This window comes from Diorhabda sublineata, chromosome 5 (genome assembly GCF_026230105.1).
Source record: "Diorhabda sublineata isolate icDioSubl1.1 chromosome 5, icDioSubl1.1, whole genome shotgun sequence".
Lineage (NCBI taxonomy): Eukaryota > Metazoa > Arthropoda > Insecta > Coleoptera > Chrysomelidae > Diorhabda > Diorhabda sublineata.
Genome location: NC_079478.1, coordinates 18,368,341 through 18,387,279, shown reverse-complemented (window position 1 = coordinate 18,387,279; position 18,939 = coordinate 18,368,341). Strand labels below are relative to the sequence as shown.

At 30.4% G+C, this 18,939-nt stretch overlaps 1 protein-coding gene across 1 annotated transcript in view; it reads right to left on the bottom strand.

The window, feature by feature from the left end:
- Positions 1–18,939, bottom strand: part of LOC130443940 (putative autophagy-related protein 11) — a 129,380-nt gene that overhangs the window by 30,599 nt on the left and 79,842 nt on the right. Inside the window, exon 5 of the mRNA XM_056778845.1 lies at positions 2,223–2,314. Within this exon, the coding sequence (XP_056634823.1) occupies positions 2,223–2,314 (92 nt within the window). The remainder of the gene's footprint in view (positions 1–2,222; positions 2,315–18,939) is intronic.

The following is an 18,939-nucleotide window of genomic DNA, read 5'->3' as shown; positions in this document are numbered from 1 at the left end:
TTATGCATTGGTATTCACTTTCAATTACTTTATTTGCAACCATAGAATTGACATTGAAGACAGAGATGTTAGAGACGTGTATGTAGAATTGTATTATTGGAATAGAGAGAAAGGATAACTCTCTGTTAAGGCGTTTGGTATTATCACCTTCCCCCTAAACTTCGACATATTGGCGATCCAATCAGAATAGGGTTGAGAGTGGTATACAAGCTGCTATATCGTGTTCTCTCTATATTACATAATATTCTCTCTATGTGGCGGATATAATTGTCTAAAATGACGTTCTATGATAATCTCTCGATTTTTATTGAATTTTAGCAGCTACATAGGGTCTCGTAGCGATTCATACTCCCATCAGTTTTAGAGCGTTTTCCTATGATTTTTTATGCGTAGAATCGATTTTTCCGGGTGCCGAATCCATATCGTGTCAAGTAATTTGTTATAAGCAACTTATAGTTGTTGTATAGATAGTTTATAAGCTATAAATCTTGAACAAAGAGAGATATGAGTACAAGATTTGCTTTGAAAATATCTACAAAAAAAAGTTTCCACAGTTAAAAAATTCATATTTAGAAAGTTATTATTAATACAATGCAAAATTATTGTAAAATTAACGTGTTTCTCTTTAAATATTATCTTTTAAAAGTTTGAATGTACAAATTTTTATGAAAAACAACACCATAATTTGTTTATGAGTGTTTTAAGGGTATATAAATTTAAAAAAACGAGATGCATATTATAGTAGATTGAAGTGCAAATCAATACCAACTTTTGACTACTCCCAATTATGTTTTCGACCCTTAATTGTAAAGTTATGCATGTTTTAAACTGGGCGATTACTTCTTTACAGTAACTTAATTGAAGTTAATTTTTTATGGTCTCAAGAATATATTAATATTAATATATATTTATTATTTCATTGTTTTATTGCACCTCATTTTTTTAAACCTTGTTTCGACGAAAATTACGACATACATACATATGCAGTATTTTGTATTATATTTCATATTCATGAACTTGTGGGTAAGTTAATTTTTGGAACTAAATAGTTTCAACACTCTCAAATCCAAAATCTTTTGGGTTTAATTTGTTAGGTTGTAAATTTAAAAAGTTAATTTACTCGTAAGTAGCATAGAAAGCACTTAAAATATGGTATCTGATAGAATTTGAGGTTGGTGGCAATTCCGTGTAGTTCTACTTTCAAAAAAGTATTGCAAACAAATACATATAAGTAATAATTGGAAATTGTGAAGAATATACGTAAAAATCATGTTGCAAATTAAAATATATCTTTATTATTCTAAAATAATGCTCGCAAGAATAATTCTTATACAACAAACTATTCATATTGTAAAATTTATTAGCTTGTTTTATAAATTAAAAAATAGATATTTGTTAGGTGCAATAAAACAATGAAATAAGAAATTTTTATTAATATATTTTTGAATAAGATTAACTTCAACTAAGTTACTGCAAAAAAGTAATCGTGGACGCGCCCTTTAGCCTCTGATCGCGCAGTTTAAAACATGCTATACAATACTATACAATATTAAGGTTCGAAAACATAATTGGGAGTAGTCAAAATGTTCGTATTGATTAGAACTTCAAGCTACTATATTGTGAAACTCGTTATTTTAAATTTATACACTCTTAAGACACTTATAAACAAATTACGTTGCTTTTTCTGATGAAAATTTCTACAATAAAACTTTTGTAACTTATTAACAGATAATCTTTAAAATGTCTACAACAACTCATTTTTAAGCTTAAACTTAACTTTAAACTTTAACGTTTAAAATGAGCTGCTTTAAATTATTCTACGTCATATAGGAACCAAGTAATAACCGATAAAGTGAGAAAAAACGTTAGTTTTGCAATAATTTTGCATTGAATTGACAAATCTTTTTCATTTGACACATTATTTTTTCATACCTCTGTTAAAGAGTTATAGCTTTATAAATAATTAAATTGTTTATAAAAAATTCCTCGACCAGGTTTGGGCTCGGTATTATCGAAATATCGATTCTACACATCAAAAAACATAGAAAAACGCTCAACGCTCTAAAACGGCTACGAGACCCCCTAGCTACCGTACAATAATGCATTTATAAATATCAATTTACTTCTACAAAAATTTGATTTTCGAAATATTAAAGGAACATAATTTTCTATAGAAATGAACAATGTAATCATGTCAAAATTAAGTTAAAAATTATACATACTTTGGTAGGCGGACTGGTAGAAGCGGGAGAGACAATTCCATGTTCGGACGGCACTTGGGGTCTTTTTGGAGCAATCCTAGCAGACGATGTACCTGAAATAATAGTTTTATATAAGAATAAATCTTTTATACTGCTCTTGTTAAACTACAAGAGAGTACTTAACTGATTTTGCATAATAGTGGTAGTCAGAGAGCTATTTAATTTGAATTAGCAGATCTAAATAATCTGACAATCTCATATATTATGTAAGTTAATTATACAGTTTAAATATTGACGATCAAGTTCTAATAACACCGATATATAAAGTTACAATTTTACAGATTGTTTGAAAACTATATTTTACAGTAAAAGATGGGTCTGAATGGAATAATAATACTATAATATACTAACTTCTTCAAAGGATACTAATACGCATTACGTTAAAACTTGCGTTGAAATTGTTTCGGTTTTTTACTTCTTATACTTTGTTAATAAATCGTCTTGATTTTAGGTATCTTCTGATTTTGATAAAAACCGAAAAAGTCGAAACGACACTATTTTATTTGTTTTAAAAACTAATTTTCAATCAGAAGAGATCTAAAATCAAGATTCATCAACAAAAACTTAGATATGACTTTGGATTCAAGGATTGTAAAGTTAGGTGGCATGTTCTGGGATCATATCATCAGTATCGATGAATCAGTCTCTTTTTATTCATTTATTTATATTCTTATACAAAGTACAATGAAAATACTAACATTCTAAATTACAATACTTTCACTCGCCCGTTTTTAAATCTAAAATTCTGCATAGTCTAATCAACAATCACGAGAAAACAAAAAATTGCCTTGACAAAGGGTTGTAAGGCAACTCATCAGCTTTGAGTATATATTATTTACTTAAAAAACACCCTATTCTTTGAGTTTCAGTTACACACAAATGTGGTGGTTATAAACCCCGAAGATCATAAAAAGTCAATAGGAGCCAACGCGAAGACGAGGTTGATAGAAACAAAAATTACATTCATAATATTGTTAAACATTTAAACATTAGTTTAGTAATTGATGGAAACATACAATCTGTATAATAAAACAAAGCGTGAATTATTTATATTAATCTCAGAAAATCATAAACAGAGGCCATGAAATATATATATATATATATATATATATATATATATATATATATATATTGGTATATAGAATTATATATAGAAATTGTATTTAGTGTAATTATAAGCCCAGTGAAGATGTTGTTCATTTTCCACCCTGTAATTTCGATTGGGGTAAGTCTTTATTTACAATCTCCGGAATCGGCGTTATCCTTCAACGAAACAATACATCACACATAGGAAATACCCTTAAGTTTTTATTTCAATAACAATGTCAGAATAACAATGATTTATAAAAATATTATTAATTACAAAATTTAGAAAATGTCTTCTCGTTTTTTCTCCATTTGTTTGGAATGGTGTGGACTTTATGATTTCTCCATCCCTTTGGAAGTACTACAGGTGACTTCTGGCTTTACTATATTGTTTAAAATTTTCTTATTCTTCTTCATTCATTTAGCTGTCATACAAATCAATAATTTAAATTTCTCTCAACTTTTGATAATAGGCGTCAGCTTGTTAATAAAATAACAACACTATATGATGCTATAGAAAACTGATCAAAGCGGTTCATTGCATGTATCGAATAAATTAATAAAAATCCTGAAATAAATTTTGCAGAATACATCTGATATATACTTCACTGGATGTAAGTCGTATTTACTCATATTTACTAGTGTCAAATTTCATTGCTCAGATGCAAAATCGTATTCAACACGTAAATGTTACTTACATTCTTCAGAGTAAATAACTATTCATCATCATAGAGCAAGTTATTATAAAATTAATGACAATTAACTGGTTTCGGTTCTTGTCAATATTTTAATATTTAAAACGATATGGGGAGCTTATTGGAAGGAAGCTGATTGTCGGCAACATCTTTAGGTTTATGTCTTGGAGAGATCTTTCCATTCCTCATCCAAGTTTGTTTCCAATTTAGGGTAAAACTGGAGATTAAAGTAAAGTTCAAACTCTAGTTTAAAACAAAAAAACAGAGTTGTTGAAATAAATAGAAATGTACTTAATTTATATTTTGTTTTGCAGGCCACATTTGCACCAACAATTTTTGCAATATACCTCAACTTTACCAAGTGAATAAAAATTCGTTTGCATTGAATTTAAATTTTCATGATTCAAGAAAGGTGTATAAACAAAAATGAACACAAAACAAAGAGGATTATGTTTCTCTGACGATGAGTTGCCGAGTTTAGTCGTAACTGAATTAAGACAGATACTACAATTAAGCCTGAGCTGAACAAAAACTCTATTTACCATAAGCATTGAATGAATCGACAATATTGATAATTTCTTCTTCATCATCGTCGAGTTCATCAGATACGATTAAGTCGGTATATGTGGTTTGAACTGAGGTTTGAAATTCAATTGTAAAATTGCGCTTTAATAGTAGAAAATGGACTAGGTCGCAAGTTACAACATTTGCATCATCTGTATAGTTGTTGAAGAAACTGTAAGGATTTCTCCTTTGAAGCTTGTATAGTTACTCCAATTACTTGGCAGACGTTTTTAGTTTTCGCTCGACTACACTGTGAACAGAAACACACTCTGATCTGATTATATCTATATCTGATTGATGGTAATTCAATATTTTTTGTTCATTAGAGAGAATTACGTAATTTGATACGAGCAGACATTACCATGTGTTTCTTTTGTAGTATGTACAACGACTCTTTCCAAATATGTAATTAGTAACGAATGAGATTTGCAGTTAAATCATACCGGTAAATTGGAGAAATTGGCAGCAAGAATAAAGGAAAATCAACTCAGGAGTTACTTGTACTTTTCAAAAAGAATATATTTGCATCAAATAAACCCTAATTTGGGAGATAGTTCTATTTTCATTTACGTTAAACAACATTGAAATCCTAAATCCGTTCATATGATCTATTATTTAATGGAGAAATAACTTTTTTACGGTTACGCCTGTTAGAACATAGCTTAATATTCAATATTGAAGCTAGAAACTAGATCTTGTGATAACTTTGATCTCTGAAATACTAATTTTAGACTTACGCTCACAACAGAATTTTGAAGATAACTTTGCCATTTAAATAATGCAAATATGAAAGGAAAGTGTAATTACCATTTAAGGTATGTTACAAATAGTAAATTCTATGTAATACTTTGTGAAACAAATTACTTTATTCATATGTCAGGGAGTCAATTCATATCTTATCAGTCACCTAAGTTTAATTGATTAAGGTAATTTTTGTTGTCACTTGAATGAACAGTTTTTGTGATAAAAATGTATAAAACATAATTAGATTTCTTTAACTTCAAAGGGTTCTACTACAATTATAAGTTATGCAGTTACAACTGCAAAGATTTTCTACAAAAAGGATTGAAAACATTTTTTTGAAGAGATGAAATAGCAACAATTGAAATAATTAGAAAAGAAAGGAAACTACCATAAGCGAGTAAACTGCTCTTATGTAAAGATTAAGAGACTTGTGCAAGATGAAAATGCTTAATGAAGCTAATTATCACATACAAATCATTGTGATAGAACGATTCTAGTTAGTTAAAAATTACGTTAAATACAAATGGCTCATAATAGCATTGATTATTTTAAGTCTGAGGAAGATATTTGAAGTATTCGCTAGTTTGGTAATTAGACACAAAATGGGACAAAAGCTTCAAGGTACTAATCAAATTTTTGATATAAATAGAAAAAATAAACTATTTTTCTGGATGTTTTTATTGAGAGAGGTAACTGCATTTCAGAAAATATTGGTCATGTGAATTTGATAAAAAAGAATGAATAATATCAAACAATATTTTTCTCCAATAAATGCTTGGTGATAATACCTCAAAATTTAAATATTCGTAATATTTGATTCATTTTACGTAAGTTGTTGCTGTAATTTTTTTCTATCCTGCGTTGCAGTGGTACGGTATAAGAATATCGATAAATTGATCTGAATTATGATTAATTCCCTCGAACGAATTTCAAAAACTAACTTCTACCAAATGATACTAATATCTGAAATTGGTATTAGAGTTTTGGAAATAAAAAGGTCCCAATGACCATATCAGATTTATTCCATAGGCTCTGTTGAATTTCGATGAGGAATTTGTAGTTTGCATACGAAAAATGGATTATTATAAACAGTATATGACGGATGATGACTAAAATTACGTGTGAGTATGAAGGCAATTATTCCAATGGACAACAAGAATTTCGCCAATTCTTGTCAGCGATTTGGATGAGAAATTGTTGGACTTTTTGAGAATTATCCAAAGATTAATCGATTTTTGAGAAATGTTCAAAAAAAATCATCGATTTGGTTGAGATATTGTATAAAGTAATGAAGATACATCCAAACAATTATCGATTTTTGCAGCTGTTTCCATTTGTTAGAAATATCGAAATCAATTTTTCTTAGAAAAGTTTTTAATTTTTGGATGAGCCAAAAGAGATAGACTTTTTGAGGAACAGTTTGAATTTTTTTAGAAAAATGCGAGCAATCATCTACTTTTTCAATAACTGGCTTTTAGGAAGGCTTGCCACAAGTTAAATTAAATATTTTTCCAGCTTCGTTATTCAACTATTATGACGCAGTAGTCACTTCTATTAAATAGTCACTTCCAAATCTGAAAGGATCGATTTCCCATTTCAATTCGATTTGAATTAGATAGCCAATATAGTTTTGAAATAGTTTTATACTTGATAATCATTGCAGTAATAAAATGGTGTCCTAAAAGTTTTTGCGAAAATTTTTTCTAGTCGTTTGTGATTTTTTCAATATATTTTATATATGTATATTTATGTGTAGTGCATACAATATTGTTATTTACCATAGTAAGGGTCGGCTTTTTTCCTTTTTTTTTGAAAAACCTTTCTAAATACTGAGATGTCTGCCCTATGTAGACAGCGTCACAATTAGTACAAGGTACTTGATATATAATATTATTTCTTTTGTTTTTTGGTGTTTTAGATTTTAATTTAGTGAAGTATTTGTATAATGTATTATGTCCTATATGACTTATAGTAATATCATAGTTATGGAAATAATTTGATAATTGTTGGGAAAATCCTTCTACATATGGTGAGGAAAAATGTTTTATGTTTCGTTTCTGTTTTTTAATTGATTGTAGTATCTGTTTATTCTTTTCTTGAATATGTTATTTTTTCCGGATAATTATTTTCTTTCAATGCAGTTTTTGCTTTTTGAATATCTAAGCATCTAAATTCAGGATCTGATAGTTGGATAGTTCTATCAGCCATACTTATTATTACTGATCTTTTTTTGTTACATAGGATGACACGAATTGAAGTTTAAATATCTTCAGGACCAAGATTGTTTCGTTTACCATTTTATTCTTATGATATTGTTAATTTTATAATAATAATTATATATTTGAAGTTTTTTATAATAAGAAATAAATTTTTTATTTAGATTTTCAATTTGATTCTTTGGTACGGCAGTAATTCACTCATCTACATATCACAAAAAGAATGGAATATTTATATCAAGTTTGCTTAGGACAGTTTCCTCAAGATCTTCCTTTACCAATTGTGCTATAACACTTGAAATGGAAGCTCCCATAGCACAACCATCAATTTGTTTGTATATTTCATTTTCATATTTGAAATATGTTGTTCTAAGTGTGAGATCTATAGCTTTTATATTTCTGTATATTCTTTAAAATTTTATGAAGTTATAGAATCGTCTTATTGACTAAATCGCGGATAATCCACAAAGCGGATAACACGTTTGCGAATAATCGGTGGATTACTGTATTTCTTTCCGTATACCTTCAACTACTAACACATTAGATTCTACAATTTACCATAGACTCAGAAATCTGGCATAGTTCAATTTAGTGAGAAATAAGATATTATATGTATTATGATTACTATTATTAAGTATTATTTTAGATTTTTATATTATCTAATATATAATTGTGTCGTTTAGTTCGTAAAATTGTAATATTTTTTAATGACAATAAAGCATATCTCTCTCTACTACTAGACCACAAAAATATAACCGTTAGACACAAGAGATAGCTGCAACAACCGAACCTTCATATGTTTAATTATTTCAAGATTTCAAGTTGATACATTCATATTTCTGAAATTTCTTTCTTTGCATTTCAGCACATTATTTTTAAGAATTGTCTTTGGAGATATTTGTTAATCATTTGAAATGAATGTCCAATTTAATATTTTAATTGTTAGCCCCATTTACGTATATACTTCAGTTAAGTCGAATACAGGAATATTTTTTAACCGAGGACATAAAATTGCTCAAACTTCCTAGGTATTGTCTAAATATTATTCTCTTAAAGATAAATCGTATTACCAAAAAAGAATTTTTTTCTACAATAAAAGTTTTTGATTTTAGCTTATTTTCATATATTAAATTTTTTGTAGAAATATTTTTTGATGTTTCGGATCTTTCGACACAAACATCCAAGAAACTATATATAGCAAATTTATCGAAAAATTATAAAAAACAAAATTAGGTGTGGTAGGAGCATCAAAGACAGAAGAATATACATACTTTATACTCACCTCTGTTATTTAATTTTTAAAACAATAAACACTATCTGCCTACACACAATATACATAAAACAAAACAACAGCTAGCTAGCTAATGAGTAAAAACCATAGCAAGAGATAAAAACTCTCTATGCTGTATTAGTCAATATATGTTAACAACCGGATATGGTCGAGATAATTGCCCAGCATTTCCATTGTTGATCTACAATTTTTGTTCGGTTTGTTCATTATATACATAGTAGGTCATTACATCATTGGTTTTTTAAAACCATGAGATTTTTTTGATGATTATATAAGTTGGACCAGTGTTAAGTCCATTAATTCATCATTATTATTTGATTTAAACAGTATGTGAATCGAATTTTGTTACCACACTTTATTCAAGTTTGTTTATATAGAGTTTTAGAATCAAATCTTCAGTAACTTTTAATCAAAATAAAATTTCACCTCAAATATGCTTTGAAGTAGGAGAAGGAGATGTGTTTGAGCATTTTTCATAAGCAATAACTAATAAATAATTCGTTATACAGGGTGTTTCAAAAAAGGTGATCCCGTCTCTAGGATATATAGAAAACTGAAAAATATTTGGGGTTTACTCAATAAAAAATTTTCATAACGCCATCCATATTCAAAATAAAGGATTTTGAAGAAAAATAAAATATACACACTTTCTCAATATTAGATCAAAATTTCAAGTTAACTAAAACGCGTAACAGCTGCACTAAAATTTCCTAAACACTCGCCTAATGTTAATAATACGTCAGTGTATTCAAAATTTTAGTACATTTTGATTAACAATATCTAATTTAACAAAGTATGACTCAACGTCATAACTATTGATGTATGACAGTTTTCCATGGTGAACTCTTAGAAAGTGCTATTGCCGTGTAAAATTCAAAGTTAAATAATTATGGGTATTCAACTATTGGGGGACAACAGTTTGAGTCCCAGAACTGCAATACATTATCAGCAAATTGTTGTTTGTTTCATACTAAGGCCTCCAATAGCTCAGTGGTACTGATTAGACTGGGTTTTTGTGAAACGTTACAAGAAACGAAAGCCGTCAGTCCCAATTTTATTAAATGTATCCGTTTATTGATGGGTTCTCATTTACGCGACAAAAAATGTTCAATTCACATAATGCTTACTAATTAATAATAATAATTAAAACTTTCTCAATACTTTATACCAGTATCGGTTAGTACTTCATAATTTTCACATCGAGATATTCCGAAAACGGTGCACAGTATCGAGTTTTATCAAGAGTACCTTTTTGGTGTGAAATTAAATAATATTTAAGTTCACTTGAAATTTTGCCAATAAATCTATTATTGAAAAAGTTATGTTCAATACTACTTGATACGAACCGTGTAACTAACGCCCTGTATGAGAGTCAGGCATAAAAATAAATTCGTTTGATAAAGTCCCAAAATAAATTCGTATAAAATTTCAATATAATGTTGCGGCAAAATCGTAAAAAATGTGTATAACTTATTTTTCTTCAACGCCCTTTATTTTGAATACGGATGGTGTTACGAAAATTTTTTACTGAGCAAACCCCAAATATTTTTCAGTTTTCTATTTATCCTAGAGACGGAATCACCTTTTTTTAAACACCCTGTATAGGGTTATGGATAAAGTAATGCACAAAATTCATAAAACGTAGTATGTTCGTATTGAAAAAAATAAACTTAATTTTATCGAATCAAAACTATTTTCTGCAGGAATTGTTTAAACTGTGTCCCGTTCACTATCTGACATAGGCAAAGAGGATTGTAGACATAATTTTCAGAGTTTTCTATCATCTGCGGAGTTATACAAGTCATTTGATGTCTAATTCGTTCCGGTGAGTTTAAGTCTGCTAAATTAACTTAGATCCGATTTTTCAAATATTCCCACAGAAAATAATCAGAGGTAAGATCGGGTGAGCTAGGCTATTCCGTTCCCGCAATTAGTTACGAAAGTACTTCTATATGAATATGTTCCAAATATCATTAATCTTCACCTTAATATATTTAGGAGCTCTGTGTGTATAACGAAAAGCTTTTCGTTAGTGCAATAGCTACAATTGTATCGTTTTACCATATTTACCAAATTTGGATTTTCATCATCATCATCATGTCACAAAATTTCAAACATCTGTTCAGATCAAATCCCACTTAGTGAACAAGTTGAAATTTAAAAAAAATTGCTACAAACGACTAGATAACATTTTATAAAAACGAACGAATATGAACATTTCTTTTAGGTATAGTTGATGAATTGAATCAGAGTAGATAACTTCGCATCGACAGGGTAAATAATTGAATATTTTCGTTAAACTGACTTTCTCTTCAATGATTAACCAATTTCCACTTTAACTTGCTAAAATTTTGTTTAAAACGACGTGAATTATAGTGATTTTTCATATAAATTAAATATAATGCTTTCGTTGAATAATTACTCAATATTCGATTTTTATTATGTCATTCACTCAATAACCAAACCCAAACATTGCCACCCAAAAGTTGAAATGTTTTATTCAAAGTCAAGATTATACACTTGTCGATAATATATACTGATATATACGTCGTTAATCGCTTTCTCTTTCGGATTCTTGTCCTTTGATTATTTACAGTGGCGTATCAAAAAAATATGTTACGGTATAAATTCCCTAAAAATGTAAACTACTCTTTCACATTTTTCTCCATAAATATAGAAAATATAGTAGTTTGTAATGAAGATAATCAGAAACGGTAATTATTTTCATCTTTCGAAAAAATATGATATTGAAATGCACTACAATGTATTCAAAACTGAATTCTACTTAGAATCACTTTCACAGTTGTGATTAAGTTAGTTGTGCATACCCTCTTTTCAGAGGTGGATTCACCAGCAGGCTGAGTAGACTGTAGCCTAGGGCGACAGATTTCAAGTGGCAGAAAATTTTGTCTAGCAATGTTTTATTTCGATACATAAGATTGAAAAAAATATTGCTCACAGTGGAAAGATGAGTTTTGAGGAGAAGAACGAGAGAATTTTAAGAAAAAGCGATGGAGTTGCGCGTGTAGAAAGTATATACTAGAAAAATGAAAAAAGACAACAAAAACGATTTGATTGAACAATTAATGTAGATATAGAAATGGCTGCTAGTGATTACTTCAATGTTGATATGCTTATCGTTGTCTTATATCCGAGTTAGCGAAACGACAAGAGACCTAGAAGAGATTTAGCTTGAAATTCTCATTTTTCATACAATTTATTTAAAAGAAGTTAAATGGTTCATGTGAGAAAAGCTTCTTTTGCTTAAAACGATTAAAGAACTATTTATTATCGACTTTGAGTCATGAAATGATTAACGGTTTAGCTCTTTTATGCATAGTTAAGCCTAATGAACAAGTTTTCATATAACAATATAATTAATGATTTTGTTGTAAAACTGTGAGTGTAATGAGAAATATGCATCGACGTTACTCGTTTTGTGAGCTTTATTTATAATATATAAGTGTTGAATAGTTTTAAAACACAACTCACCTTCTTTGAAAATAGTACATGATTCAAATTTACTACACACAATGTCTTTCAACAATTCTTCACAGGAAAAATATTTAAGAATCAAGATTTTCAAATTATAAAATTGAGATTGTTTTCATTGAAAATTTAATTTGAATAATTGTAAACTAATGTATTGAATTTTGAAGGTCAGTATAAGCGACAGAATATTAATAACCTACAGGTGGCCAATATTCAAATCCGCCACTGCTTCTTTTTCTCCGATATTGACACAGACTGGTATACAATGGTGGAATATTTTGTGGAGCATCACCTGATCTGCACTAGCGCAAACTCTCCTTCTTCTTCCACTTATTTTAGGACCTGCCCTGTATTCCTCATTTTTTTCAGTCTCGATCTTCGATGTCGATGAATTGGATATTTCTTTGGAGGTTTTTCTGCTAATCTTCTTGTAATTGGCTTCTCCGTGAACGCTTTTTCCACCAGCCGATCATCCCCCTTTTTGTGAACGTGTGCTTTCCACTCTCCTCTTCTTCTTGGTACCCTCCTGACAACATCTGTTATCTGGTCACAGACCTACTATAGGAACTGTGTTTTCTGTTCCAGAGGGTTACTCCGGCTATTGATCTAAAGGTTTTCATCTCTGTTGTGCGAAGAATTTGTTTTTTCCTTATATCCGCTCTGATTTCAGCTGCATATGGGACTAACAGCTTTTTTATATATACATACCTTGCTTGAAGTGGACGTTAACTCGTAGAGGATAATATGCAGCATCAGTATAATTACATTTGAAGAGGATGCAGTCAGGTTTAGTATTTTTTTTTCACGAGGCATAGCTTTAATTTTCGCCACTTTATTCACATTATCGTGCTTATTTCTCATTTCCAGAAAAACTGAAGGATTTTAAATCTAGAAAATCGACAAATTTCAATTCTCCCACATGATAAGAATTATTCTTCTTGTTGCGCAAACTTTTAGAGCTTTCTATGCTTATTTGATGTACACTTAAACTGAAATTCGCACAACGGACATCTATTGGAGTTTTACCAGGCTCAATTACTGTTAGTAAAGTAAGGCTTACATAAATATCAAGTCGAATTGGTTTTATTTTGCGAGTGATGAACGTCATCTTTATTGACATGGCAAGTTTACTATGTTTTGGAAGCTGATACATCCAATGCATTTGTTTTTCATGTCTGACTCTCATAGAGGGCGCTGGTTACTCGGTTCGTACCAAGTAGTCTTGTACATAACTTTTTCAATAATAGATTTATTAAGTGAAATTTCAAGTGATCATTTAATTTTACACCAAAAAAATACTTTTGATAAAACTCGATACTGTATACCGTTTTCGGAATATTTTGATTATTGAGTAATAACTGATGCTGGTATGAAGTTATGATAAATTTAATAATTAAACAGAAAATCACAAGATGAAAATTTAAAAAAGGCTAATAACATAAAATAGAATTCAATTAGAATAGGTGTTCAAAATGTGTTTCTTTTTTATGAATACACAGGTCTACCCTTTTTACTAAAGAATCCATTGATCTTCTAAACGATTGGGAGTCAACTATAAGGTTATTGTGACGTTGAATTCAGTCTTTGAATGCTTAAGGTGAATTACCTCTGTTGCTTAAACTTTTTTATTACCAAACGACCAAACTGTATAATCCAAGTGATTAAAATCGCATGAACGAGGAGGCCAAAGAATCGGAGCTTCTGCACCTCTACCAATTCATCGATTCGGAAAAAGGTTACTCAACTAATTACGACACCTTCTGAGCTCCATCGTGCATAAAAAATAGAGATCTTTGCTCGTTTAGCTTTACATCTTCTAATATCTCGAATAAGTGATTGCTTAAAAAATCCAAGTACATATCACCATTTAAATTTCCAGATAGAATGTGAGAACCTATTAATTTGTTACCTAAAGTTGCTATCAATTAATGACAGTTTTCCATGGGAAACTCAGACAAAATGCTATTGCCGTGTAAAATTCAGAGCTAAATACTCTCAGAACTCAGCTGTTGGGGTCTTAGTATGAAACAAACAACAGTTTGAGTCTCAGAACCGCGATACATGATCATTAAATTGTTGTTTGTTCCATACTAAGTCCTCCAATAGTTCAGTGCCCATACTTATTTAACTTAAAAAGATCCTATACTGATTAGACTGGATTTTTGTGAAACGTTACAAGAAACGTGTATATTCAACGCCCTTTGTCTTAAATACAGATAGCGTTACGAAAACTTTTTAATGAGGAGACCCCAAATATTTTTCAGTTTTCTATCTATCCAAGAGACGGGATCACCTTTTTTTGAAACTGCCTGTATTCAGTTACTTATGCTGACCCCGAGAATGGTGCTTTATATTATTTTGTTACACAATCTATAATATTATTGTTTCTATAATTTCGTTACGGAATTTCGTAAGCAATTGTATTACTTTCTCCTTTTAATATCACTTGAAAATCTAGATAATCACAGTAATTAAAACACAATTTAATATAACAAAAACAAAGAGTTCAAAGTTCTCATTTTAACAAGAAACCATTATGCAAATTATTCACGAGCACTTTCTCAAATTTTCACATCGTTATCGACTTAAAAACATTATTTTATAACGGTTTCGATTGTAACCTCGATTGGTGACTATTTTAGATATATTAATATAGTAATAATAACCAATAAAAAATTATTATGCTTCCATTTAGTTATCTAGTAGAACGAATTGTACATGTTTTAATCGCGTGTGCAAGCGGAAATATCCGCGGATTTTAAAAATGTAAAAAGACACATATCGCTCGGTGTCTCGATCCTTGTTTTTGGAAGAAAAATACCGCAGCAAAAGCGAACGAATGTTTGGATGTGACTCTTATCCTTCGATGGGGAATGTTAAAAATTGGTTTAACAAGTATCAACGTGGTACGTCGGTTTTGATAAGCCACGTCCAAGTGTCCCGGACATGGCTACCACAGAGGATAATGTGAAAAAATCGATGTCGTATTAATGTATTGTTGTATTAATGAATTACTGATTGAAGATAAAGGGAAATAGCTTTTACAGTAGATATTTCAAAACATCGTGTGAGTTATATTTGCATGCGAAAGCTGTCGGTGCTACAAACAAGCGTGACCGTAATATCACTTCAGAGCGGTTTTTAATAATGTTTAAGCATTGTTTCGCAACAGTTTATGAATCGTGGATTCACTTCTATACACCAGAGGAACAATGGAAACAGTCCACTTGACGAACGTGCTCCAAAAAAGGCGAAGACTTTCCTATTGCCTGGTAAGCTGCCGGCCACATTTTGTGGTATTCACAAGACGTCATTTTTATCGACTTCCTAGAATTGGAGAAAAAACGGACCCATTTTGCGAAAAAAAGGGCTCCCTACCACAAATTTGGAAAAATCACTCGCCGGGTAGAAATTTGTTTCGATTGTGGGGCTCATGGTTGTCACAAAACCTATTTTGCAGACCTCAAGAAAATATTGTTTCAAAATGGATTGAAGGAGTTGGTGCATCACTGGGCAAAGCGTTATAAACTAAAATAATGTTATTTATCCTAGTTTCCTTTTATTCTTTCAAATTAGTATTTTATGTGCAAAATAGAAGCCACTAAAGACTAAGTTTAAGAGAAAAATAAAGTATCGTACGAATAAAGCTAGATATGAGTCTTGTCCTAAGAAAGCCTTTTTGATTTCTATTATGATGTGGGGATTCATGTCGATCATTCTAGTGACAACTTCATACCTTGTAGAATTATGAGTTATTATAAGTCCTAGTTCTTAGAAATAAGTTGACACCTCCAATTCAAAAAAAGAATGCATTTTCCAGCAAAATGGTGCTGCTCATCATACGACTAAAAAAATTGAGGATTGAATATAAGAAAACAATATTCTTGCTTTTAAATGGACATGCAGCACTCCAATCTTTAGTTGATACTACACCAAATGAAAAAGGCAATGCAACACAGTGGTAATTTGATTTTATTTGGTTTTTTCCAGAGGCTTCGTATGTCTATTTTCTTGCATTCGATATTTCCATTATACAACATCATTTTTTCTCTTTTCTCTTCGACTGCGAGTGTAACTTACAAATCGTATATTACATTGTTCAAAATGGCTGTTTTTGAAGTATTAATGATTAAAGTGTATAAAAGTCTATATAAAGTATATACATTACTAATTGAATGCATTGTGTACGAACAGCTGTCAATTATTCAAGAACAAATAGCTAAATACGCACAGAGGAATTATTACATTAGGATCATTATATAATCCATCACATAATTAGGCCTCTTTCAAGAAAAATGTACTTGATAATCTAAAAAATTAATTTTCTAAGCAATAATGTTTCATATGGAATATTTTACTCATTCAAAGTACACCATAACATGTGTGTTTTCTTAGTGTCATTTTCTGGTGGAAATCTCTAACTGGATGAGAGAATTCTTTTATAGAGGTCGCTATTTCTTCGTCTTCAATCACCTTATCATAACACGGATTCTCTCCTCAGCTTTTCCATGATTTCGTTTATCCTTGATATAGTGCGAATTACGAATCTAGCTGATCAAAAATAAAAATGTTCTTGTATTAGGTTTGTTCCAGCAAACTATAAGGACTCGATCAAGCGCGAGATGATAATAGCTTTCCAACAGTATCAAGTTCAAGTAATGAACAAAACGTTTTACATTGCAGTAACAAATTAAACTTGTTCAGTATTGGTGGATCAAATATGTTTTGAATAAATTTTGGTACATATGGATCCTCGCATGTCAATACATAGTTTAAAACGTGTATTGTGTTTTATTAGGTTGTACTAGATTTTTAAGATGGAGAGAAGAGTATTTAGTCGATAGTGGAGGTGGAAGTGAGTGAAACTATATAAAACATATATGTTTCTCTACCTATATTAAATGTGTTCCAGCAGCAATTGTTGGATACGTGTTCGTAATAGATTATAATCAAGTTATGCATAGTGTCCCAAAATTCGAAATATGATCAGAGCACACTCCTGGACACCTATTATGAAGAAGTGGTAACATGTTCCTTATAGAGAACGAAAGGGAAAATACGGAAAGGAGGAAGTAAACGAGGTGCCTGACCGATATGTAAATAGACTTTTATTTCGGTGTTTTTTTTCACGTGCAGGTACAAATAATTATTCCCCCAATTTCTCAAAATAACTTCAGTTATTCAAGAAAAATACTATTTGAAAAGTAACCTAAAACAAATTTTTTAATCGTTTTGAATAATGAAGAAATAATGTCTAAAGTCTCCAAAATACTCTTGATTCTAGAGAATTAATGAGAACCAGAAAATAGTTAAGGCCGCTTGACATGATGCAAGACTACGTGCACGTTGCTTAACATTAAGCAAGTTTCTTGCCAATCAAAATTCCATGAAAAAGTAAATAATTTCTAACAAATGTTATGTTATATTTTGTGGGCGTCTTTGAAATGAAAATAACAAAAGTTGGTAAAGTAAACTAGAAAAAGTGATCAAGCTGCTTGTTGTCTTGCTTTTGGAGTCTGATGGGCAGAAAAGAGCACCCGGGCGATGATGAGCCAATACCTGGCTAGTAAGAACAAGGGGAACATGAGAGAAACATTTGCAAAACTCTTAAGAACAATAAAACATAAGATAATTAAGCAATTCTTGGCTAGAGAAGTAATATCAGCAGATCAGAAGCTCATTTTTTTCTGGAATTACAATTTACAGGCAATAAAAATGGCATCAAATTGATAATGCTGCAAATTTCTTGCATTAAACAATCAGATGAAATTCATCTAGGCAAGCTATTGATCAAGAAATATTGCATCTTGCATTGAATTGCACGTAGTCTTGCATCATGCCAAGTGGCATTCACAAATCCGCATTATCTAACTGATATAATTTACAATTAAATAACAATCAGCTGGGTCCACTTGCATTTATAAAAAGTACCAAATCTTTTGATTTCAGGATCAGAAATCGTCATTAACCGTTTGGATTAATTCGATTTGTTAAAGGCTAACAATTTTGATTTGGCAATGAAATAATTTTTTTACATATTTCGAACAAAGATGAAATAATTGAAAGATATGAAAAAATATAAAAAATCAGAAAGTATAGAAAGTGCCTCATAAATAATGTCGGAAAGTAAAGTCTCTCGAAGTATAGCCCATCGTATGCTATGGTTTTAACCCAATCAATTGTTGCATTCTCAACATCCCATTTAGTTTCAAATTTTTCCTTCGAATCAATTTCGCCATGGATCTGAATAAATAGTAATCTGACGTTACCCGTTCCGAACTAAATGATGGATATCGTAGGAGGTTGATACCGATACTATTTCCCGTAACTTTCGCAGTATGTATATGGTTAAGAATCGTCTTGTAGTAGAAGAACCCGCTTTGGATTGTTTAAAACTGGATATTATTCCGATAGACCATTACACATTCGCATCATCTGTCCACTATTTACCTCGGTAGTGATAACTCGACCATCTGGAATGATTTCGAAATACACTAAACATTCACAATTACACCAGACATCCACTCGAATCGACTTCTCTGCTAATTATCCTTTTTCTACCACTGATTTGCCATGTTCGGCTTGTTGAA